At 40.6% G+C, this 24,689-nt stretch overlaps 1 protein-coding gene across 4 annotated transcripts in view; it reads left to right on the forward strand.

The window, feature by feature from the left end:
- The window catches only part of PALD1 (phosphatase domain containing paladin 1), a 958,342-nt gene that overhangs the window by 208,292 nt on the left and 725,361 nt on the right, over positions 1–24,689 (forward strand). The window contains exon 2 of one of the 4 annotated variants that reach the window (XM_085603871.1): positions 3,189–3,284. The exons of 2 other annotated variants lie outside the window; for them this stretch is intronic. In XM_085603871.1, the coding sequence (XP_085459997.1) occupies positions 3,189–3,284 (96 nt within the window). Of the gene's footprint in view, positions 1–3,188; positions 3,285–12,483; positions 12,776–24,689 lie in introns of those variants that run through there. One more of the 4 variants, XM_085603875.1, reaches the window with a different exon arrangement.

Here is a 24,689-nt window from a genome sequence, read left to right on the forward strand (position 1 = left end):
AGGCCCAACATTCTCACAGTAGAATCAAGTAATGAATTTGGTTGATAACAAATCGTCTGGTTTCTCTCACCTTTTTTTAAAGACATCGAAACATATTGCCTTGCTCCAGGAACTGAGCAATTCCTCCCTAATCAACGCTTGGATGACATTTGTAAGTAATGGTGCCCAGAATGCTAAATTCAGTTTAAATATGTCCACAGGGACACCGTTGGGTCCTGGGGGTTTTCCCACTGAGCTCCTTTTTATGGCATTTATCACTTCAGGAATCTCAGTTGAGTTACTTGGCCTACAAGCACTTTCCTGGCTAATTTTAGGTTGACATATCCTATTGATTGGTTGGGGCAAATTACCCTTTCCGGGCCAAAAACTTTAGCAAAATGGCATAACCAAGCATCAACAGGAGTAAGACATTCAACCTTCGGCACAGAACCATCTGTAAAAAATGGGTGATTTATGACTTCCCAAAGCCTTCTATTATACCTTAGGATCGCAGCTGCTTCCAGTTCTTCCAAAGCTAACTTTTAGATTTTTTGTTTCTGTTGCTTCAGCACTGCCTTATGTATCTGTCTGGCTAATCTTATGGCCTTGTTTTGTCGTGGGTGGGAAAGCTTTAAGGGAAGATTTAAGATGCCTATGTGTGGAAGAGCAAGCTAAATTAGACCACCTGTATAACTGGGGAGGGAGGGTCTCTCACAGATTTCTTGGACATGAGCATTTTTGACATACCTTGCCAAAGCTATCCAGGATAAATGAAGGATTTACCTCTGGTATCAGATGTTTCATTATCACTTGTTTATTATTTATGATTAAGTCATTAAAAAAATTAATTGTATCAATTTTGTCCCATTTAGTTCTGAGGCCTCTATTGGTGGAAAAGTTCATATCCAGTACTTCTGGACTAATACCCTCTCCTGTCACATCACGATTAATGGCGATTGATAGTGGGTTATGATCACATATACAGATTGGTAAAATGTCAAAATACGAAATTATAGGATGCAAGGCAGATGATAGCAAAATAAAATCTATGGTGCTGCCCTGGCCATGTCCAGTGAAAGTTTAGACATATGGATTATCTCCTACTAGAAAATTACTGTCAAATATCAAATTATTCTTAACAACTAATCCATTTAACACTTCACCGTATGGGGTGTGTTTTAAATGGTGATACCCTCACCCCATCCATCAACAAAGGCACAAACCGGTTGACCGCTAAAACTGCATCTTGTGAAATTAAAATCTCCTGCCCAACCAATACCAATATCATTTTTATGTTCACCACTGATATCGGATTTAGCATAATCCAACTGGCTCATTAAATCAGTTATCCATTTATCAAAGATATTATAATAGAAATGTATGAGAATTATATCTGGAAAGCCCATATGGAATAAACAAATGATTTAATACCAGGCGAAGTTAAGGTCAACTTCAACATTTCATTATTTGGCACCGACAGACACAAGAAACGTCAGACCCCCTTTTGGTCTGCCAGATGAGGAGGGAATCGCTGGGTTACAAAAAGATTGAAAACCATCTACATAGAATCCTCTAACAACCAGGACTCTTTGCAGCAAATTTGTTTGTAGTCCTTTACCTTCACCACCCAATTATTTGACCGTTTCGAGCGGATGCCAGATATTTTCCAGGAAAGCGTATCAAACACACATAAAGTATGCATGGTAGACAAATTTAGATTCCTAGCCCTAATTTAGGATTGGAAATATAGATCAAAGTATTGAAATTTGCATGCCTATGCTGACTGTGTGTTTGAAGTGTGATTGGGGTTGTGGCCTGCTGAAAAGCAGTCCTTTTTTACCATGACCATGTGGGTAATCCAAGACAATTTTACTGTATTGTAATTGCATTTATATTGCACTTACTACCCGTGCTGAAGGATTGAAGTGCTTTATGTTGGATAACATGCTACTCCATCACCCAAAGTTAGTGGTAGTTGTTATAAATGTGATGGTTGTTGGGTTAGTCTTGCGTCTGGGAAGCTGAATCTTTTCCTCCAGTTGCTAGTGGTAGATTAAAGAAATAGGAGTTAGGTGTAATTATTAGAGTGAGATCAAGCAAATGGAGAAAATGGGATAAGAGTAAATAGAGTTGTGAGTGCTATATATTATGAGAACCAAGTCCCGGCCACACGTTCAGAGTAGTTGTGTTTAAGTGATAAGAATACGAAGGTCGACACCAGTAGGTTCTTTGTTGACAAATTATTTTATGAGACAAGTTCTTGAAATGGATGAAGAAAGAAAAACAAGAAGGAGAAATTGTGTTTTAAAGCAATGGGATGAGTGGATAGGTTAGAAGGAGAGTTTGTGATTTGTAAGTAGGAGTATAGTTGATGTAATTAAGTATAGAAGGGAGTAAGGAAGCAGGCATGTGGGAGGGTAGAGTACACTCATATGCACTAAGGCAGACCGAGGAGGGAGTTTAAGAAAAGAGTCATTCAAATAGAAAGGTAGGAGAGAAACTATTCCCTAGCTATAAATCAGGTTAATTTCCATACAAGGTGTTCTTTGGGCTACTGAGATAGGATGCAGCCTGGGGAAGTTTCAAGAATAGAAAGAAAGGCTGAAACGTGAATTCCTGTGGGCACATCATATATGCTGTTGCAGCTTTGGTGGTTCCGTGTGCCTGTTGGTGGTGGTGATAAAGGCAACATTTCCTCTGGCTTGCTCACTGGGTTAAAACAGTACAGGTTTGTGCATAACTTGTAGATTACTGGCTTCAATAGCAGTGAGTTGGCTCGACCTTGTAACTGTCTAATATTGATGCAAATGTGTAAGATTGACTTGGGTGATAAATTAACTTATTATCATAGATCAGATACTCCTGTATTATTTCTGGCACCCAAATCATTGTATTTTGTTTACATTGTACAGTGCGATTTGGGTTTCTAGAGCATTTTGAAACTAACACAGAACACCATTTCTGTATTCAACAATCGGACATCATGTTACTGTTGTGTATGATTTCATAGAAAAACGGTTCCATAGAATACCAATTCTGAGAAACCATTTCACATAAGCTGTTTATTTGACATTTTCAAGATGAGTGGCACTTGCAGAAACCAATTCAGGAAATGCCTTTTTTTCTAAATTGAATTGTATGTTCTTTTAAGCTGCAAATAATATTTGCAGCTTAAAAGGATATTAAATAGTACTTTTATGGTTTTTCAGCCGGGGTTACATTGACAGGTTTGTCTTTCATCCATACCATTCCTGTGTCCTGCAACTTGTGGCTGTTTCAATTTTATCCAACTACTCCTCTTGGCGGTGAGTGCATGAACCCTTATTCCTTCTTTCCAATGCTTTATTTCTCTTCCCCGGATCTCTCTACCTTCTTTGTCCTCCCCCTTCCAACCTGTTTTTGTGAGAAAGGATACCTTTCTGAGGCTCTCCTTCTGACATTTTCAAAATGTGTTTATTTTCCCTCACCCGATGCTGCTCCTTTTTCCCATTTTTTTGTGTGGATCTATTCTGCATCTTCGTTCCTCCTCTTAATGCGTTTTCTATCCAGTCTTCCTGTATCGTTTTCTCCTCACCTCTTTGGACATTTTATTTCAAAAACTATGATCTGTAAGCTGGATTCACTGTAGGATCCATTTTTTAAAAATCTTCTTTCTAGTTTATTATTATTATAGTTTCAAAGTTGTTGTTGGACTTTTTCCCATTATTTTCGGCCAAATAAAATTTTTATGAATTTTATTTTCCCATTAAATGGGATTTCATGTTTTGGTTCCTCTGTAAAGAGTTTGTATTACTTTGTTTTTCTAGGAGTTTATATTCTAAACAATTTTACCGGTAAAATCCTAGATTTGTTTCTCTTTTTTTATTTCAAGCCATAAGCCTTCCAGAATATTCTACTGCTTCCGTTTGGTGAAATTTCTGGTGGGGGAACAGTAGGAGTGCATTTTTCTTACCTCTATTTCCATTCCCAATTCGGCTAGTATCTCCCGTTAGAAGCCAAAGTACTGGCATCATGGCCTAACTGAAGTGATGTCGTTGACCGCCTATAGCGCAATAAAATCTTTATTTTGAGTACATTTTATTTTTTATTAAAGTATTTCCTTTATACTGAAGCAACAACATTTCGGACATGAAGTGCTGCTTTGTGGAGGATTGCCATGTTTATTTCATGGTATGTGAAACAATACATTTGCAGTTGAAGCAACTGTGACTGTCCTGCATTTCTCAGTTATTCCTGCATGACCTATGGAGTCATAGGGCTCGTATTGTGGCAGACATTTGAGGATCTTCAATGGTATACTAACATCCTTTAGTTAACTTTTTTGTTGGCCTGTGCTTCTGTGCTAATTTCTGTAGTGCTTTGCCTCTGGTGTGTGCTTATGTGCCTATATTGTGTACTGGTATACTTCTGTGTTGGGGCTGGGTCATTGGTGTGTTCTGCTTTGCCTTTTCTGTATTCTCCTTTGTCTGTACGCTGCTCTACCTTTTAATATACCCCTTAGAAATGGAAGCAGTGCAATATGAAGTTATTTATAGCAAACAAGTTATTATTACTCATTAGTTTTACTTGTGGGTGGTTTGCTGCTTTGGAGTCTCATATGTTGCTATGCTTCTGATATTCACCTCTGCACTAAGTACCTGGTGTTACCGCATGTGCGCCTCTGATAACCAAGTTTCTTCAGAGTTCTGTTTGCAGTGCCTATGGTCTGCACTGAGGTGCCTCTGTGGAATGCAGGCTGGTGTTGGGTGTTTCTACCAGTGATAGGTACTTCTATTCCTTTTGTTGTGCTGCTGCTTACCTGTTATGTGCTGCATTAAATGTATTGAGTGCTGATATTCCTGTAGTGTCTTAGGTTTGCTTTTGCTACCATGTTTTGACACACTGTTCTTTTAGTATGTGCTTCAGCAGCATCAGACTGGCCTATAGGCAGGGCCACTGGAATTATGCAATTGTGAGGTCGCAGCGCTTTTCACATTAGTATTCATTTTGGCGCATTTGCCGCATAATCCATCATCTGCCGCATAATCTATCCTCTGCCGCATAATCTGCAGATTTTAACAAATGGAAAAAGAAATTCTAGGCGAACCGTTCAAAAGTTAATAAAAATGCAGCAGCACATGTTGCACAGTGGAAGGCCCTTTGCAAAGCTGGACGAATCACCTTTCTGTTGCTTAAAGCTGTATTTGGGTGTTAAACTGGTACTAATGAGGTGTAACCAATGCTCATACAGTGTTGCCAAGTTTAGAAATTTTGAAATAATGAAGAAATATTACAGAATGTACCAAATGATGCCACATAATTTGGCTTTTCTTTTCTTTGTTTTTTAGTGATATGTGTTGCGTGCAAATGAATCACCCTCGAAAGGTTCTCTTTGCGCTGTTGCATTTTACAGAGGTCAGAATAAAATTAGCAGAAATAAAATTCAAAGAGCCAGGTTTTCAAGGATAGTTTGAATAAAACTAAGTCAGAGCACACAAGTAAATGCAGGGGTAACTGGTTCCAGTGTTTAGGGGCCAGAAAGGAAAAGGTACAGCCCCCGTGCCTGGCCGTGCATATACGTAAGAGTTGCTCACTAGATATAGATTGTGTGTGGGAACATAGGGTTGCAAGTTATTTTGCAGATAGTGTGGGCCACTTCCGTGTACAACTTTAGGGAGCTGATAGCGAAACTTTAAAAGGGTACGCTTTTTGATAGGGAGCAAATGTAAGGACCTAAACGTAGGTTCTGAAGGGGTTCGAGAAGGCAGGTTACCGACCAGGTGGGTAGCCTTGTTCTGTATAACCTAGAGTTTAGCAAAGAGACCCTCGTTCATTGCTACCATTAAAGCGTTACCATCGTCCAGTCGACTAACAATGAGTGCCTGGGTAAGGGATTTCCTGGTCTGTAAAGATAGTCATTTAAAGGCTTTCCTAAGGAGGCACATCAGACCAGCAGATAAGCAGGTGATTGGGGCGCCTTTTGATGTTCCATATGTTTTTGTTTTTTATGCTTTTCTGTTGTGTGTGGTTATGCCATGTGTGTGCTTATGTCCGTCTTGTGTTCAGCTGCCTGTCTTGTGTTGAGCTGCCTGTCTTGCATCTGCTGCCTGTCTTGCATCTGCTGCCGGTCTTGCATCTGCTGCCGGTCTTGCATCTGCTGCCGGTCTTGCATCTGCTGCCGGTCTTGCGTCTGCTGCCGGTCTTGCGTCCTGCTGCCGGTCTTGCGTGATGATGTCTGTCTTGCGTGATGCTGTCTCTATTGTGTGTGGCTGTCTCTCTTGTTTGTGCCCTGTCTCTGTGTCCTGTGCTGTTGCCTCTTTGGTTTGTGCTGGTGTACTACCAGCATAATCTTTGTTGGTATGCAATACTGCCTGTGGTGTGTGCTTTTGAGTGTGTGGAGCGTGTTTGAGTTTTAATGTCCTAGATCCGTTGGGTGTATGTTGCTGTGAGTGTGTCCAGGATGCAGTACACACAATGCAAGTTCTACCAAAGTGCGTCCAATTTTATACTGTGCACAGGGTGTGCGGATGTGTCTGTGGTTGGTGATGCAGCCCCTGTACCACTCTGACCCGTCATGTTCCTGCATGAGTGTGCGGTGCCCTACTCAAAGGAAGTGTGTCCTGATTCAAACAAAAAGCAAAGGTGCACCACACTTTAAGGAGGAGGGGAAGATACTAATATAATTCATTCCCGACATCAAGATTATTCAAAAAGGGTCATTTTTTATTCACAAAATTTACAATAGTTCTCAATTAAAACAATATGCTATAAATACAGTCTGTTCTGGACAACACAGCCGACGCGTTTCGTCCTTGAAGCGGACTTCTTCAGGGCTGTTTGGACACAAACATATAAAAATACATAAGCCTTTTGTATAAAAAACAGAATTTACAAAATGTACAAACATACATATACAAGCCACACCTATATGTGCTACAAACTACTTAAATAACACTTTTTAACACTTTTTTGGAGGTGATTTTTCATTTAATTTTTTCATTTTTCTATTTTAATCATATGACCTCATATCACTAGTTCATGAGTTTTTCTAATTACTGAATAAATACATAACATGTGAATCATCCTATCTAATTACAACATATACAGCGCTATATTGTTGTTTTATATAATGGAATAGGATCCAAGTTCTGATTAAATTCAAGTGTGTAAAGGTGATGTTTACACCAAACAAAACAGAGGAGTGAGAAAGGGAAACGATCAATTTACAGAAGCCACATAAAGGTTTATCGGGGGGGGGGGGGGGGAGTTACAAACAGGAAGAATAATAAATTCCTGATGCAAAGGTCAGTCATTAATATATTTATAGTATCTCTATCGTTTTCATTCCCAGGTTGGTGGTCCTATGCAGTTTCATATCTGGCTAATAAAAAGAGTATAGTAAAAAACTTAATAGAGTTCATTGTGGGCCTGGCAGAAAAGACGGATAGGCGTTAATAATAGATGATTAATAATACCCACCATATATTTTAGGCGCACTAGTTGTTCAATTTTAGTCAGCAATAACAGGAGTAGTGGCAGTCCAAATGTAGCAATGATGGGATTCCCCAGATTCTTGTATATGCCGAAACTATCTAAAAGCAAAGAGAGCTATAATCGTCAGCATTCATAAATGCTATGCGCAAAGAATTCGACCTCCAAAGTAAAAATTGCCACTCAAGGTTATATACTTACATATGGGCATAAAAGTCTTATAAAATCGTTTTTTTGATTTTATTATTATAAGGAGAAAGGAGGATGATCATGGTACATCATTCCAAGTTCCTTCAGGTGTACTCTTGTAATATAAGAGAAAGAAAGGTCCTCATAGTCTATAATAAAGAATAAATAGGTTGTAAAGCAGTCCTATGCTGGTATAATACAAAGAATTAAAATCATAATGCACCATGAACAGCACCACCCCAGAGTCCTATTAGTGATATATATAATATGTAATTCCTACTCAGTTTGTGCAAATTTTCATGGTGTGGTAAGGCAGTCAACACCAAGAATAAATATGTAAATCTAAGGTCCTGTGAATAGCTAACGGCCAGGAAACATGTGAATCAAAGCCGCGAGCTGCCGAACTTCCCAACCCTACAAGCCGCCAATTCTATATCAAGTTAAGTATGGGGAAACTTCCCCCCATATCCCGCTATGTATATTCCCTCCAGTTAAGAATCCAAGGTGAATTTCATGGTTCAACCTACCCGAGTACGGACATGACGGACTCCCGGCGGTCTCGCTGGTAACGGCTGACAGGCAACAGGAAAGGTGAAGACCAGGTGAGGAGCCACGTCCATGTCTTAAATTTACGTGATGACGAGCCATTTACGGGAGCACCTGGAATCAATCATGCTTCGCTTCCTGAGTGTCCTCCCAAATTTTAAATGGGATGTAGTCTAAAAGCGCGGCCATTATGGAGTATCAAAAAAACACCGCGATCCTATTGTCAGTATTATGTTTGTGATCCCTATTGTGCCCACGCAAGATACATAGCAAACTCGAGATGAGTTATATTTCTATTAAGAATTATGGATTTAGGTGAAAAATAGAACATACGGACCCGTCACTCATCCCGCATATGTGGCAGCCATCTTGGAACGGGGATAGATATAAACAGTCAGTGATATTCTTGATCCGATATTATTGTTAGTGCTATGTCTATCAATCAGGCACTACCCACTGTGTGCATAATATGCACACGAAATTAACCATATGCCCAATTGGATCGAGGTCAAAGTGGAGTACCAGTCCAAAGTCCGTAGCAGGTATCATACATGGCCGCCATCTTGAAACAGGTCAAGATATCATCGGGCCATAGACAAGAATTAATAAAAGCGGCACATTTCTATTCTACGGTGATTATGAAATGTCATTACGAAAGTATTATGACATTAGCGTATTGTAAAATTATACATTATGATGGAGTATATAGCCAGATAGTGCATATTAAACCAAACCCGGGAATTATTTACAATGAGGTACATATAGAAAGGCTGGCATGACATTTATTAGATTTAATGACATTTCATAATCACCGTAGAATAGAAATGTGCCGCTTTTATTAATTGTTGACGTCATAAGATATATATGATCCATAGCCTACATTGGCTTAATTCACAATTCTTGTCTATGGCCCGATGATATCTTGACCTGTTTCAAGATGGCGGCCATGTATGATACCTGCTACGGACTTTGGACTGGTACTCCACTTTGACCTCGATCCAATTGGGCATATGGTTAATTTCGTGTGCATATTATGCACACAGTGGGTAGTGCCTGATTGATAGACATAGCACTAACAATAATATCGGATCAAGAATATCACTGACTGTTTATATCTATCCCCGTTCCAAGATGGCTGCCACATATGCGGGATGAGTGACGGGTCCGTATGTTCTATTTTTCACCTAAATCCATAATTCTTAATAGAAATATAACTCATCTCGAGTTTGCTATGTATCTTGCGTGGGCACAATAGGGATCACAAACATAATACTGACAATAGGATCGCGGTGTTTTTTTGATACTCCATAATGGCCGCGCTTTTAGACTACATCCCATTTAAAATTTGGGAGGACACTCAGGAAGCGAAGCATGATTGATTCCAGGTGCTCCCGTAAATGGCTCGTCATCACGTAAATTTAAGACATGGACGTGGCTCCTCACCTGGTCTTCACCTTTCCTGTTGCCTGTCAGCCGTTACCAGCGAGACCGCCGGGAGTCCGTCATGTCCGTACTCGGGTAGGTTGAACCATGAAATTCACCTTGGATTCTTAACTGGAGGGAATATACATAGCGGGATATGGGGGGAAGTTTCCCCATACTTAACTTGATATAGAATTGGCGGCTTGTAGGGTTGGGAAGTTCGGCAGCTCGCGGCTTTGATTCACATGTTTCCTGGCCGTTAGCTATTCACAGGACCTTAGATTTACATATTTATTCTTGGTGTTGACTGCCTTACCACACCATGAAAATTTGCACAAACTGAGTAGGAATTACATATTATATATATCACTAATAGGACTCTGGGGTGGTGCTGTTCATGGTGCATTATGATTTTAATTCTTTGTATTATACCAGCATAGGACTGCTTTACAACCTATTTATTCTTTATTATAGACTATGAGGACCTTTCTTTCTCTTATATTACAAGAGTACACCTGAAGGAACTTGGAATGATGTACCATGATCATCCTCCTTTCTCCTTATAATAATAAAATCAAAAAAACGATTTTATAAGACTTTTATGCCCATATGTAAGTATATAACCTTGAGTGGCAATTTTTACTTTGGAGGTCGAATTCTTTGCGCATAGCATTTATGAATGCTGACGATTATAGCTCTCTTTGCTTTTAGATAGTTTCGGCATATACAAGAATCTGGGGAATCCCATCATTGCTACATTTGGACTGCCACTACTCCTGTTATTGCTGACTAAAATTGAACAACTAGTGCGCCTAAAATATATGGTGGGTATTATTAATCATCTATTATTAACGCCTATCCGTCTTTTCTGCCAGGCCCACAATGAACTCTATTAAGTTTTTTACTATACTCTTTTTATTAGCCAGATATGAAACTGCATAGGACCACCAACCTGGGAATGAAAACGATAGAGATACTATAAATATATTAATGACTGACCTTTGCATCAGGAATTTATTATTCTTCCTGTTTGTAACTCCCCCCCCCCCCCCCGATAAACCTTTATGTGGCTTCTGTAAATTGATCGTTTCCCTTTCTCACTCCTCTGTTTTGTTTGGTGTAAACATCACCTTTACACACTTGAATTTAATCAGAACTTGGATCCTATTCCATTATATAAAACAACAATATAGCGCTGTATATGTTGTAATTAGATAGGATGATTCACATGTTATGTATTTATTCAGTAATTAGAAAAACTCATGAACTAGTGATATGAGGTCATATGATTAAAATAGAAAAATGAAAAAATTAAATGAAAAATCACCTCCAAAAAAGTGTTAAAAAGTGTTATTTAAGTAGTTTGTAGCACATATAGGTGTGGCTTGTATATGTATGTTTGTACATTTTGTAAATTCTGTTTTTTATACAAAAGGCTTATGTATTTTTATATGTTTGTGTCCAAACAGCCCTGAAGAAGTCCGCTTCAAGGACGAAACGCGTCGGCTGTGTTGTCCAGAACAGACTGTATTTATAGCATATTGTTTTAATTGAGAACTATTGTAAATTTTGTGAATAAAAAATGACCCTTTTTGAATAATCTTGATGTCGGGAATGAATTATATTAGTATCTTCCCCTCCTCCTTAAAGTGTGGTGCACCTTTGCTTTTTGTTTGAAACTGTTAGGTCCTTTTGGACTGGCATTGTGTCAGTGGGTGCGACTCAGTGTGCACACTCACCCTTAGCAACTGTATAGGGAAATGAATATGGAAGGGATAGCAACTTAGGTGCTGGTGTATAGAGGGTTCCACTGATCTGGTATTTCTAATACCTTTCCTTTATGGAAGTGTGTCCTGATATTTATATTTATTATGTGCAGCTGAGTCTCAGACAGTGGCTGATTGCATGGATCGGGGTTGGCAGAGAAGGGGAGAAGGGGGTAAATATAAAATAAATTGTCACTTACCTCCTTGCCACGTCTCCCCTCTTCGTCCCTCCAGCCAGAACAGGAGGCACCCTGTCTCCTCTGAGCAAATCGTAATGCTGCAATGCAGCGTTGTAATTGGTCTGAGCTCCCTGGTCCGCTGATCAAGCGGGGACTGGGGGCCTGGGCATGTTCTCCACCCAGGCTGTAATGCAGCCTGGGTTGAGAACATGCTAAGTGCGCATGACTGTTCGAAGGCCAGGGACGGCCGGCCGAACTTTCATGCCCATTTAGGGAGTGAAAACCACTCCTCCCCTGCTCTGTCAGCAGAGCAGCCCCGCCCCGCAAAGCTAATGCAACAGGAAAAAATAAAATGATAATAACATTGAGTTATTATCATTGCTGCTGGTTTGCACTCAGGTTTGTGCAACTCTGGACTGAGTTTCATACACTGTTGGGCTGTATTAACCTTCTATGCGTATTACGCTTCCAGACTGCAGTGTTCTACATGTGTTGAGTGCTGATGTGGCCAGGGACTGCTTCTGAAACTCTGATGTCTTCTCAAATCAATAAAGAACAAAAGAAAAATTGTAGTTTTACATACACCTTTTACGATGACTGAAAACTCCTAAGATTGAATAACTTGACCAATTATATAAATCAAAATAGGAGAGAGAGAGAAGACAGGAAGAAACGAAAATTACCCCCTTCGCCTAAAGTTGTGAGATGCTTGCGGTGTGTGTTGTGCTGGTCGGTCTGTGTATGTGGTCTGCGTCTTAAATGTGTTGTGCTGTAGACCATATTCCCGGTGTGCTGCTGTTGTGCCCGCTGCTGTGCCCATGCTAAAGCCTACTTGGGTTGTCAGGATTCCCAAGGCCGTGATTGGCAGAGGATGTAGCCCCTCCTACTTTCTCTGCAAGTCCCGCCCCTCACATCCTCTGGCTCCCAGGCGCCCAGGAGTGAAGCGAGGAGGTTTGCTCTTCCAGTGAAGCCCTTCTTACACACAGCACTGACAACAGAAGTGCAGCCTGTAAACCGCCCTGAGCCGGGGGGCCCAGTCGCAGCTCGAACTGTTTGTCTGGATATATTTGTCCCCCTGACGAGTTCTCACGCAGAGGAGGATGCTGGCTGCGCCGCCGTCCCAACTCCAGCGCGTGAGCGGAGAGGAGGCTGCCTGAGCTCCGAGGCAGCTGCGCCGGAGGTACCACTGCCCCGCGCCTTCCCGGGGCAGGGCTGGCACAGGGGGTGAGTTCGGAGAAGGGTGGATCTGTGGGCGGGGGAGGCCAGGAAGGCTTCCAGCTGTTAGTTTTGTTAGCAGGCTTTCCTCAGCTGTTCCGTAGATCTTTCAGTGGCAGGCTCTGCCGCGTAGCATAGATGGGTTCTTGAACTTGCAAACATGTGCCAACTTCGCCTTTCACGACCGACTCTCTCCCTCTCTTTACAAGAATGTTATTTCCGAACTTTCTTTTGATCGGGTCCTCCCCTTCCACTTCTACGTGCACTTTATTGAGGAAAACCCTTGCTCGCGGGCATTCCTGGTTTGGTTTACAGCACCTCACCATACCTAGAACTCATCGTTTTACTCCTGCATAACTTTAGGATGTTTTCATGTATATACAATATATTGTGTGCATTTTGATATTAACTCCGGGTCGTATTCAGTTTTTTAATGGCCAGCTTTGAGTTTACAGCTGTTAATGTTCGCACGTCTGAGTTTTTTTTTCTCCTTGCATTATTAGACAGAAAGATGGCAAAGTATCTACTGCTGAAACACGGACACATGCTTTCAACAGGAAGACCCTGCTTCGAGTCAGATAGCGGAACTGGGCAAGCGGATGGAAAGTCCGACCCTTAGTTCCAAGTCTGCTCCTAAAGTTGACAGCAAATTCCTTTTGTAGGCACATATTTTTGATCAGCATCCCTGACCTTTGCCTTTAGAGTTTTTAAACTTCATTAAAGATGGGGGGAGGGGTAATTTACATCTGAGAGTTGAGGGCTATCTGTAGGACCCTGCAAGTTAATATTTGAAGTTGGGCAGGACTGAGACATCCCTTTGCGAATACCGCGGAGAGGAGTATTAAGACTGCTATTTTGAGAGATAATTCAGTTTGTAGAGTGTACGGTATACATGCCCTACACTTCAAAGTAAACAAAGGTTTGCTCTCAGACGTTACTCAGTATGGTTAGCTGCAGGTACACCTTCCAGAGGATTACAGTGCATTGCCAACGCATGGGCATTTGTCAAATGGCGGCTTGAACAGCCACTTTGGGCCAGGCTTGTGCCAACACAACGAGCCAGTTTTCCTTTCTGTCCTTAAAATAACTGCATGAAACTGTTCAAATGTTTCAAAATACATGCAGCCACCAGTGACTTTCCTCTTTAGGAATTTATTTAAATTCTCCCGAAAAACACATGTTGGATTAAAGCACCACATCAAAAAAAGCCTGTGCCACAGTGGAACTATTTGCAATGTAGACCATACTTTTCACCAGTGATGTTATCAGTCTTTTATGCAGCCCAGTGCTTAAAATGGAAAAAATAAAAGTGCAGGTACTCTGTAGCTGAGTACCTACTTGTTTCTGAGAAGTGCCGGTCCTCTAATATTAAAGGTATTGCATTTCTCTTGAGAAGTGCCGGTACTCTCCTCGTTAAAATAAAGAAGTGCCGGTACTCCGTACCGGACAGTACCGGCCCATTTAAAGCACTGATGCAGCCCTATGTGTTGGATATAAATTACCACCAGAGTTCTTGTCATACGATCAAGATACTCCTAGTACAGGAAGCAATGTTTTTTGACATTTCATTCCGATTATGATGGGTATGGATTTCAGAGTTATAGTAGTAATATATTCTTTTTTCCTGAAATGAAGGCGATTTGTTTCCTTCCTTCAGTAATTGCTGTGATCCGCTGCCCCATGTCTCATTTTTTTTGCATTCTGAGTTCATTGGTGACATTTTAACTACTTGTCAGAGATGGTGTGTCTTGCCTTTAATGTGTTTCACAGATGTGGTTGTTCCCGTGCCCAAACCAGAAAAGTCAGTTTTATGTGGAATGGCAAGGTTTTAAATTTTAATAATGGGCATAAAATAATCCAATTTCATTCACCACACAGGCCCCGATTTACAACATTGCAACACCATGGTTTCTAAGTGCCCCCTCCATCACAGTTAAGCCTGTACACAATTTCTACGCGCTCCCAGGTTGTCTCCTTTCCCCTCCGGCTCCCTGAGTGCCATTCTGCCCAGAAACCCACAGGGCACTATTCCTTCATCTAGAGAGTTGCATGTTTTAAAGGGAACACCACTGAATTTACAATCATCCTTCCTCACTCTGTCTGTTATCCTCCCATACTTTCCTCTTGACTTGCCCCTCAGAAATCTGACTGATACTTTTTAAAACTAAAATACAGCACACCTCTCACTCCTGTAGTGTTTCTTAAATGCTTCTATTTGCCTGTGATCAATCCATGTCAAATAACATGCTGTACCTTTAAGTTTTCAATAAGACTTTAAAGAAAACGCGCTCTTATCAGCCATCGCAGTCAAGTTGTGTGAAGTCACTTCCTGTGCTGTTATTGGACGTCGAAGGCCATGTGATATGATGTTCGTTTCCCCTGTGATATTGATGACATGAGACAACCGTCCCTTACCCTTTAAAGGCATTAATGTCTCGTGATTTTGCCGTTCTCTAACCCTTCATTATCTTTAGGCATTTGATGAGGTGTCAATATTTCTACGGCGCATTTGATTGTGTATAACTTGTAATAAGCATGCCTCCCTCCATCTCTTTCATTTAAAACGCTTTCCCTTCGTTATTCCACCCTTTTAGGCACTTAATTGGCCGAGCGCTGCGGCTTGGACTATCACCACGCATTTCTGTTAATTACAAAAAAGTACTCCTCAGTGTTTTCGGGAGGTAGTCAGCCATAAGAGTCTGGAGATAGTTACACTCCATTCCCTCTTTCTTGACATAATGAAAGTACCCAACCCCACGCCGGCCTGCTAAACCCAAATAAATGTAAACATATTTTATTTTGTTTATTTAGTTATTTTATTTATTTTAGACCCCTTTAGCTGCAAGCTCCAGGGGACACTGGAGCTATTTACAGAGTCAACAGGTTATAAAAGGGAATTAGATCGAAAAGAAGGGTATAAACATTTTATATTTTACCAACCGGCACAAAGTAGACGACCAAAGATTTACGCACATGAATAACATATTACAAAAGTGGAGCATCAGTGGCACGCGAGCGAGGAGCGAGAAACCCCATTGTCACAAAGTATAAGGATAAGTCTTTTGTTTTTAGGACTATCAGCCCTTAACGGGGGCAACCCACCTACACCCTCTTGCAGTGCATACTCTTCAGATATAGGCAGGGCTCACTGAGTAGCAAAGCCATTGCCCCTCACTCATTGAATCATTTCTCTGTCCTCCCCAAAGCTGGTAGCAAACACTGCCCAGCGGTAAGCGAAGACACACCTGCGCATCAAACACCTGTGCACCATGTTTGAAGTATGTCTTTAAACCTCTCCCACATCACCCGCCACCTCTCAGAAAGGACTGACTACATCAAACGCCCTTGTAACATGGGCTCATAAATGGCTTCAGGAACCTGACGCAGATCTGAGCATTCTATGACCTAGTCAGTGCTGTGCCGTGCTATATACATACTTTAAGACATTGCTTTAGGTTGAACCCTTCTCAAACTGCATTTATCTATCTCTCCACCTTAAATAATACTGTAGTAATTTTGTCCTGATCGGAAATGGCATTGGAAAGATTCTCTTCTCCTCCCATCCTGTATAAAATCCCTTCACTTACTCACAACCGCCCAAACCACATTTCCAAATAAATACAAATCGGTGCTCTCCTGTTGAAAATAGGACCATCATTTTCTGATAACGATTTCCAAACAACGTTGTTAAAGGGCATTTTATCACACGTAGACATGGGCAGCACTTTAATATCAGGTCTGCTAGGAAAGGCCTAGAGAAACGTTACTAGGCAAACTTTGTATTAGCAAGTTCGAGAACCATTGTGACACAACACAATATGGAGGTGTTTGATGTCCTGGCTTTTGTTTTTTTGTTTTTTGAGCATGTGTCGCAATGGTATGTATTCTGTTATGTTCTTGATTGTCTCCATTAACCCTTCACTCAGATGAAAAGTGAATAAATACCACAAAAACGTAGAATGTTCCTGCTAGCTACCCAGTTTTACTTGTTACAGTAAAGCCGGTTAGCACATGTTGTGTGGAACACAAGCTATTTTTAAAATCATGTAATGAAATTGAATTGTTCTGCTCTATTCCTGTTGGTGAGTTCATCCCCCTTAGGCATCATGCACAGCCTGTCCTAAGCATATGTCTTTAGGTCTGGCTTAGAGACATAACGTATATATCTTACAAGAGACTTGTCAGTTCTCATCATCCATTGGTCCTTTCCAATGTCATTCACATTTGTTTCATCCTACTACATCAGAGGACACTTAGTCAGCCCTCTGGAGGCACTTGCTGTCTTCACTGTGAGGGACAACACTTTGCTTACATCTGCCTAAAAACGAGTCTACTTCAATGCTTAGTCTGTTGGGCAATCTTTGCTTAATTTCTGCTTTCATTTCATGTTTTTATTTACATTTATTTTTGTGATTGGTCATTTTTTTACTAGGTCATTTTTACTTTTCATTTTTTTTTAATACTTTTCAACTTTTAATGGTTATTACGTATGTTGGCAAAATATTTTGACATTGCTAGTGCTTGTTGTGAGGTGCAAAGGTGAATTGTCATTGGATAATACCTCAATCTGTTTCAGCATCAGTGGCCTACACCGGAAAGTGGCTTGCAAACATCATGGCCAGGACTTCCTTTTGGACAGTTGACTCAAATGCAAACACTTTATCAGTGGGCAAACGTCGAGTGGTCAGCTAGTTCCTGTCATTTAAAGGCAAGCAGAATCCAAGATTAGTCTGTTCATGGAGCCACCGAATTGTCAAGCTTTTACACTATGCCCTATTCTAGGTATACCCGCCTGAGGGGGTATGTGTCATAAAATGTAGCAACAATTTCCATGTGTTACTTTCTCACTCAAAATTAAATGACTTTGAACATTTCTCAATAAATACTAATTTACATGTTGAAGAACTGCCAAAATTGTGTTGAGGAGCTTAAAGAAAGTGAATTAGTTGAGAGCATCCCAATGTTTTCCTTCACTTGCCATAATCTGGAAGATGCTTATTTAATAAGAACCCTTTATTGCCACTTGAGTAATATTTGATTTAACTGACTAAATTAATCGGGTGACTAACTGTATAATTTTCTGCACAACAGAGGCAAAATTAATCACTTAAACATACTTTGCACATGCGTATTAGACATGCGAACACATCAAAATTCCTGAGGAAGCCTTCCTTTTTTCTTTGTTACAAGCAAACCTGGCCAAAATAATCTCTAAATCTAGCTAATCTAAAGAATGTTTCGATTAATAGAATGTATTTATCTTGGCAGCGTGAAGCAAAAGAACATTTTACTGCCAGTACTCTCTTTGAAATGTTGAAAGCAAGTGATTGTTTTTGGAATCTATTAAAACTTTAGGATCACATTCCAGAAAAACCTTAAGTCCTGCTATATAATTTGTGTAACTTTGTATCAAACTCGAGGAACTGTATGTTTTTCTTCTAGTAATGGAGGTTTATTTCTTCCTTGTTTATGAAGACTTAAGTGTAGCCAGGCCCCATCGCGCTGTACAATGGTTGAAGTGAAAACCAGGCTCCAACACCATAGTGATGACATGGCATTGAGAAGTATATCAGTGCATTACTTTGCAGCCAAGCTATGCATAGTAAACAGTCCTTTACTCCTTGGTCGTCTACACATCATATAATGCTCTTGTTCTAAATGAAATCTGAATTTCTAAATTTGTATATATCAGTCTGAGTTGTTCCTAGCGATATTCCCAGAAAGATCTTACAGATCAAAGCACTACCAATGTCGGACATGTTCTCTAGTTTGTCCTATCTTGAATGCCCCTGAACTGCATGTCGCTTCTGACTATGAAACAACCCTGAGATTCTAAAATTTAGTGGGGAGATGCTACTGTTTGAGTGACAGCCACATTTAGTGACTTTGTCTTAAAAATATAACTTGTGTCTTTGGTATCGCTTGAAACCGTTAAATCTTGAAAGTGATTTTTTTTTATCTCAGTGGATCTCTGCATAGCCACAGTTCCTACTTGCTATCTGGTTGGCTTTAAAAACAAATCTCAGCTAAACGTATATGGTGGTTGTTTAGGCATTCATGGAGGCCGCCTCTTATATGCTGTGATCTTGCCGTTTAATGATAAAAAATAGCTTACCACAACCAGCAGCGAATGGGGAACTCCACAGGAGTGTGTTGAGATGGGTTATGTGTACGATGAGTTTTTTTAAAGAAGAGATTTGTGTGCTGCCAAAGGGTGTGTGTGGTAATGATTCCATAGGTTATTTCCACTGTCTGTTGTTCGCCCGCTGATTGAAGGGGTGGTGATATCAGTCCTGTATGTTTCCTTCAATAACTTGGAAATTAATAGATGCCCTGGGGCTTCTAATCATGTTGACAGGTTTTTTTTTTAAATCACGGTCAAGGAATGTAGTCGGCAAGCAGGGTCCGCCTTCTTAAAAGTTTCCTGGCTGCACTCTACACTCATCACACCAGATCCTTCACTCGAGCTGCAAGTCAATGCCAGTGGAAGAAGGACGCTTTAAAAATGCCAAGTCACACAACTCTCACAAGACTGGGAGTACTGCACTTGATAACTGTTTAAAAGATGAAATATTATCCTTTTTAAACAGTGCTGATGCGGATTCCTCCTGCTTCTAAACTAGGGGCGTATCTTCAGGGGGGGTTTGGGGTGTTACACCCCCCCCCTAATATATATATTATTTAATAAATAGTTGGGTACAGGAGCTTTCAGTCTGGTATGGTAAGGTGTCTGATGGATTTCCCCTGGGATTTTTAAATACTCCCTCTCCCAAAAACATACACACACTCTCTGCTCTGAAGTACTTAACACATGGTTACTCTACAAAATGCGTTTTAAGTACCCGTCGCGATCTGCACTCCTTTCCCTTTCCACTGGCCCTTAATCCATTGTTTTCTATATAATGATTAATATGAAATGCCAGAGTGGTTGTCAATCTGAAACCCACTCCCCCAACACTCTTACTGACCAACCTACGCCCCATTAAACACTTGCTATCAGATGATGTTACTACTTAGTTCAATGGCAATAAATTTATCAAACTCCAAAGAATGAATCGGTGAGTCAGCCCTGCCTGGGTGTGAACTTGCGACTGCAGCGCTTGTGCAGAACTCGGTAGCAGGCACCTCACTTAGGCTAAGTTGAAAAGTTACAAATCTGTACATTTTTCAGATCTATATATATGCAGGGATCCTTTTACTACCTCAAGCTTATAATGGCTGGTAAAAGCCTGGAGCTCCAACTTTCCAATGTTTGTCTTCACATTTCTCCCTTTTTAATTTAGAACATCCTACCCTTAGTGGATGGCATGCTCGAATAGCCTTACAGCCCTTCGGCCCCGGGCTCAATTGCTAAATGCCCTCACCCATGTTCGAGGACTTCGCTTGCAGTTTAGGCCTATAATTCTGGTTCAGGGCCTTGAACAACCAGTATAGCCCTCTGCAGTTGGCTATATACTGCAACCAGTTAGGTGCGACTTTTGAACTATCATTGAATTTTTCACTGATGTGTCGTGTTGTCACACTGCTTATATCAGAGCACGCTCACTATCATTGTTGGGAGCAGTACTATGGAGCTGCTCAACACTTACTTGGAACATGACGACTTTTTAATCCACTGGGAGAATCAACTTGTTCAAGAAAGCTTTCACAGATGTTCTGTCCTATTGACCTGATGCAGTTATCCTGTCTTCATCATAGATTTACAAAATGGTTGTTTGGTGGTTCCAGGTAATCATAAAGATCATTAAGGTTCCTTCTTGAGGTATAATTTGCGATAATATATGTACCAAAATAAGTAAATTTAGTCGATGGAGAGGGTGGTGTGTGTTTGCGTGTTGTGGAGATTTAGCAATTAACTTATGTACTGCTTAAAATGAATGCTTTACACAGCGACCTATACATCATAATTTATTGCTGCCCTGTTGTGTTACCATTATTATAACACACATTACATATTGTAATTAATAATGCAAATATTTTTATATATTGAATAAGTATATTAAGTTTGGGATAAAGCTATATATGCTATATATTATACGAATTTCAAGGAGTATGGTCACTGAACTGAGGTCATGAACTCCAGGGTGATATGCAAGTGTTATCCTCGATATAAAAGAGGTACTTTATTCCTTATAATCCTAAATTACACATCACACTTTCCCCACCACTCTTTTGAAATCCTGAGTCTGTTTCTCCTACTTTTTAAAGAGATTTTTGAAAATAAATCTACACTGTATAAGAGCCTCGCCAGTATGCAGTTTAATGCAAGTCTCTTTCAGAACTGGTGTTGTGTTAGAATGCATGATTAATAATAGATACATACAATCTTTCTTGTAATGTACTCCAGCAGTGCACTTGACAAGCATTATATCACAAGTCTCCCTGTCAGCCAAGAACTGTAAGTTTTTCAGAGACAGAGTTTCAGAAGATACAGAGGTGAATACTAGCTATTAATTGTTTCAGAATGTTGCCTTTGATGTAATGTGGAACCACAGTGACAAACACGTCCCATTATTAACAGCTATGCCCGTGACCACACATTTTCCTAATCAGCTGTACAATGGGAGCAAAGTCATGGGAGTGAAGGGCATAATGTGCCCTTCCTTATTATCTGACAGTTTACACCACACTCCCATCCGTCTTCTGGGAAGCTCCCCTTTCTTCTTTGAGGATACCTGGCAACCTTCTGTTCCATGTCCACCAGGACTGCCTCAAAGCTGCTCCAATTTAGGAAAGAGTTAAAGGGCTCACTTCTTTTAACAAACACTACATCACAATGCACTAACCATCGACAATCCAGCTTCACCTCCTAATATGTGTTGACTGGTTGCTTGTGTGCTTCACTGCCTTATGGCTCGCTTCGCTCTATAGGAAAAAAACATATACAGAGTTACAACCACACCTCTCCCAGTAAATCAACTTGCTTCCCACCCATGTATTGTAGAATATTAACTGGTGTCCTGTTACCCTCCCCACCGCTCTCTGGGCATTCTCCCTTACCCATCACGATGAGATATGTGATATAGGATATGATATATGATAAGATAGTGGAGAGCGGGACCTTCTTGGCAGCAGCTCTGTCAGTGCCCTTGTCAGCAAGGACAGAGATCTGTACCAAAACAGCTCTGATAGAGCGGCTACTTGTTCAGAGGGAAACACTATACATACTGTTGCTGTACACAGACCTGAGGCAGTAGTTAGCAGTGGCTGAGTGCCACCAGCCTGCTCTCACCTTTCTAATATTTGTAGAGGCGTGAGGGAAGCAGGGACAAGGCGAGGGAGGTGGCACTCTGCCATTGCCCTTCCATCGTGTCAGAGTGCCAAATTAGAATCTGCCCAAGCACTGGCTTCAAAGTCCAGCTTTTCACTATCTCTTACTCTGAGCAGTGAATAATTGGATATCAAATGCATTATTTGAGTTAATGGCTTCCATTCAAAACCATAAACAACAAGGATATTGCTACACTCCCAGCGAAGAGGCATGGTCACCTGAAGCAGAAGAGAGCATTCCTTTCCAAGGCTGGATAACTCCAAGGTGAATTACATTTATCAAACATTCAGCAGGGTGTCCTTGGTCAATTATAATATATTGCCACACACCACACAGCATTTTGTGGCGTGAGATATTGCAGGTGTAGATATGTAGATTTTAGCTAGATCTGTCCTATGGAAGCGTGTAATCTGTGACAGTGAGATGTTTTAGGACGCTCACGTAGGCCTCATTTAAAGCCTGCTGACTGTGCGTTTGATAGCTTGTGGTACCATGCAGCTAGATTCAAGCTCTACTGTCTTGATCTCTGGCAATGCATTAGATGAGCTGAGATGTTATTATACTTAGGTTGCAGGAAATGTTCTGCTGAGGCTTTTGCTTTTACCAACACGTTGGCAGGCATTGAACCTATGCCTACTGTAATGTCTTTTTACAGTCTAGTAGTAATGTTGTTGGTTTCTTATAACTGGCTAGTAATGACAGTACATTTAAAGTGCAATAAGAAACCTCTGTTTAGGATTTTGTATAGGTGTCATAGATCACCCCAAAATACCGCATTCATACTGTGCCACACATACTGTAGAGCAGCTTCAGATGCATATGGATTGTGACATACTTGGGCGATATGATTTTGTATATAAAAGGTTCAGCAGTATAAGACATACTACTTTCAAGTTGCACAGTGGAGCTGTTTTCATAGGAAAGACTTTGCCAGAAACATTAACATACCTGCACGTCAGTATTGATGGATACAAGGTATTGGGTTTGCAGTCAAGCCACCCTTATAATAGTTAATGTTTTCTGCCGAGTGTGTGCTCTACTTGCACATGTCCGCGTACCGGCAAGCTTATCCTAGAAACCACCACAAAGTTTTAAGGTCCAAGGTTATTCGTATGTGGATGTGCTAACCCTGGTGTGAGCATGGCTCATCCTTACATATAGACGTGATTTAGGACAAAAGCATGAAGGGTAGTTTGCATTTGTGGATGTTGTGTACCTTTGTTGGGATAGAGCTCTGAACGCCAAAGAGTTTCTGAAGTTTTTGGAGGTTAGCCTCTATGCAAGGGCCGAAGCTTGCCTCTTGCCCACGCTGCTTAAGATTTGAATAGACTGCACTTTTAGCCTCACTGTTTTGATATATCATTTAGATCATTTTTCAATGTTTCTTAGAGCGCACGGTTGATGTAAAGTACTTTTTGGGATATATGGATGCTTTAATTTTAAGACATTGCTGTTTTACTATGACAATGGTCAGCATGAATTGTTTTAGGGTGATAAATGTGAGAGAAAACACTTCGCCCCTTAATAATGGATATGGATTAGTAGAATACATTTTAATATAAAAATAATGTATTCTAATTTGGACAATGACGAAAATGTAGCAGATAAGTATGATTTAGGTCTCTCACTTTTTGACCTCAAAAAAGGCTTTTGCATGCATTCTCCACTAAAGAAGCAGAATGTTTGCTAATAGAAACAGGAGTTTTTTTCTTAACCCATCTCTGGAAACAGTCTCCTGGCAAAAACACACATCTTACAGCAATTAGAAGACGTGCCACATTCACTTCTGAACATAGGATATACTAAATATGCATACTGGGTGGGTCCCAACACCACACTTCTCCTTTGTTTAAGAAACCTTTTCTCAAGAGCCAGCTCTGCCAAAGGCCAGGATGTCTGAATACCAAGGTTCACTAGTTTAGATTCCGCCCCATTCTTATACCAACCTACACTTCATATGTCTTCATCTTATGTTGCCTTTTCTTTTTTCCTCTGATGTCTCTCATTGTCAGTGTCATCTTTCTCTTCCTCCTTCTTTCCATCTTTTCTGCCTTTCTTGCATATGCTGTGGATCTTATTTTGAAAAAAACTCCTAGCCCCTTAAGATGACTGCCAGTGTACACCACTCTAAGCCAACTGCTACCTGCGCCCACTTATCCTCTTGATACAGACCCTACACTCAATGCCTCCTTCAAGACATTGGCCTCTTGTTCTACTGGGACTGTCATTTTTGGTATTCTGATAACTTCTCCTACAAATGTGCATGTTACCAGTTCTTCAAATCACTCTGAAGAAGCCAAAATTCTACATTTTGTCACTTTATTAAAGAACTATAAAGTGACATGCCAGAAACCTTTGTTTTCAGCTTGTTTTCACCCTTTTCATGTGAGATGTGGAGATTTATGGTTTGTGTTTTCAATTCTCTCATTATTCTACAAAACAATAATGACCCCCTATTTTGCAATGAAAAGAGCAGTGAAGCCCAGCCATGGGATTCGAGAGGCACAGCTGATCAGAGTCCGTTTGGTGATTTGGCATATATCCCTAATCAAGTACAATGTGGTGTCTTTGTGACTCAAGGGGGACCAGGAGTCCGTTTTTTTGTAACAGATTGTGGATTTCTGGATAACATACATTTACTTGGACACTACC

Source organism: Triturus cristatus, chromosome 1_2 (assembly GCF_964204655.1).
Source record: "Triturus cristatus chromosome 1_2, aTriCri1.1, whole genome shotgun sequence".
NCBI classification, from domain to species: Eukaryota; Metazoa; Chordata; class Amphibia; order Caudata; family Salamandridae; genus Triturus; species Triturus cristatus.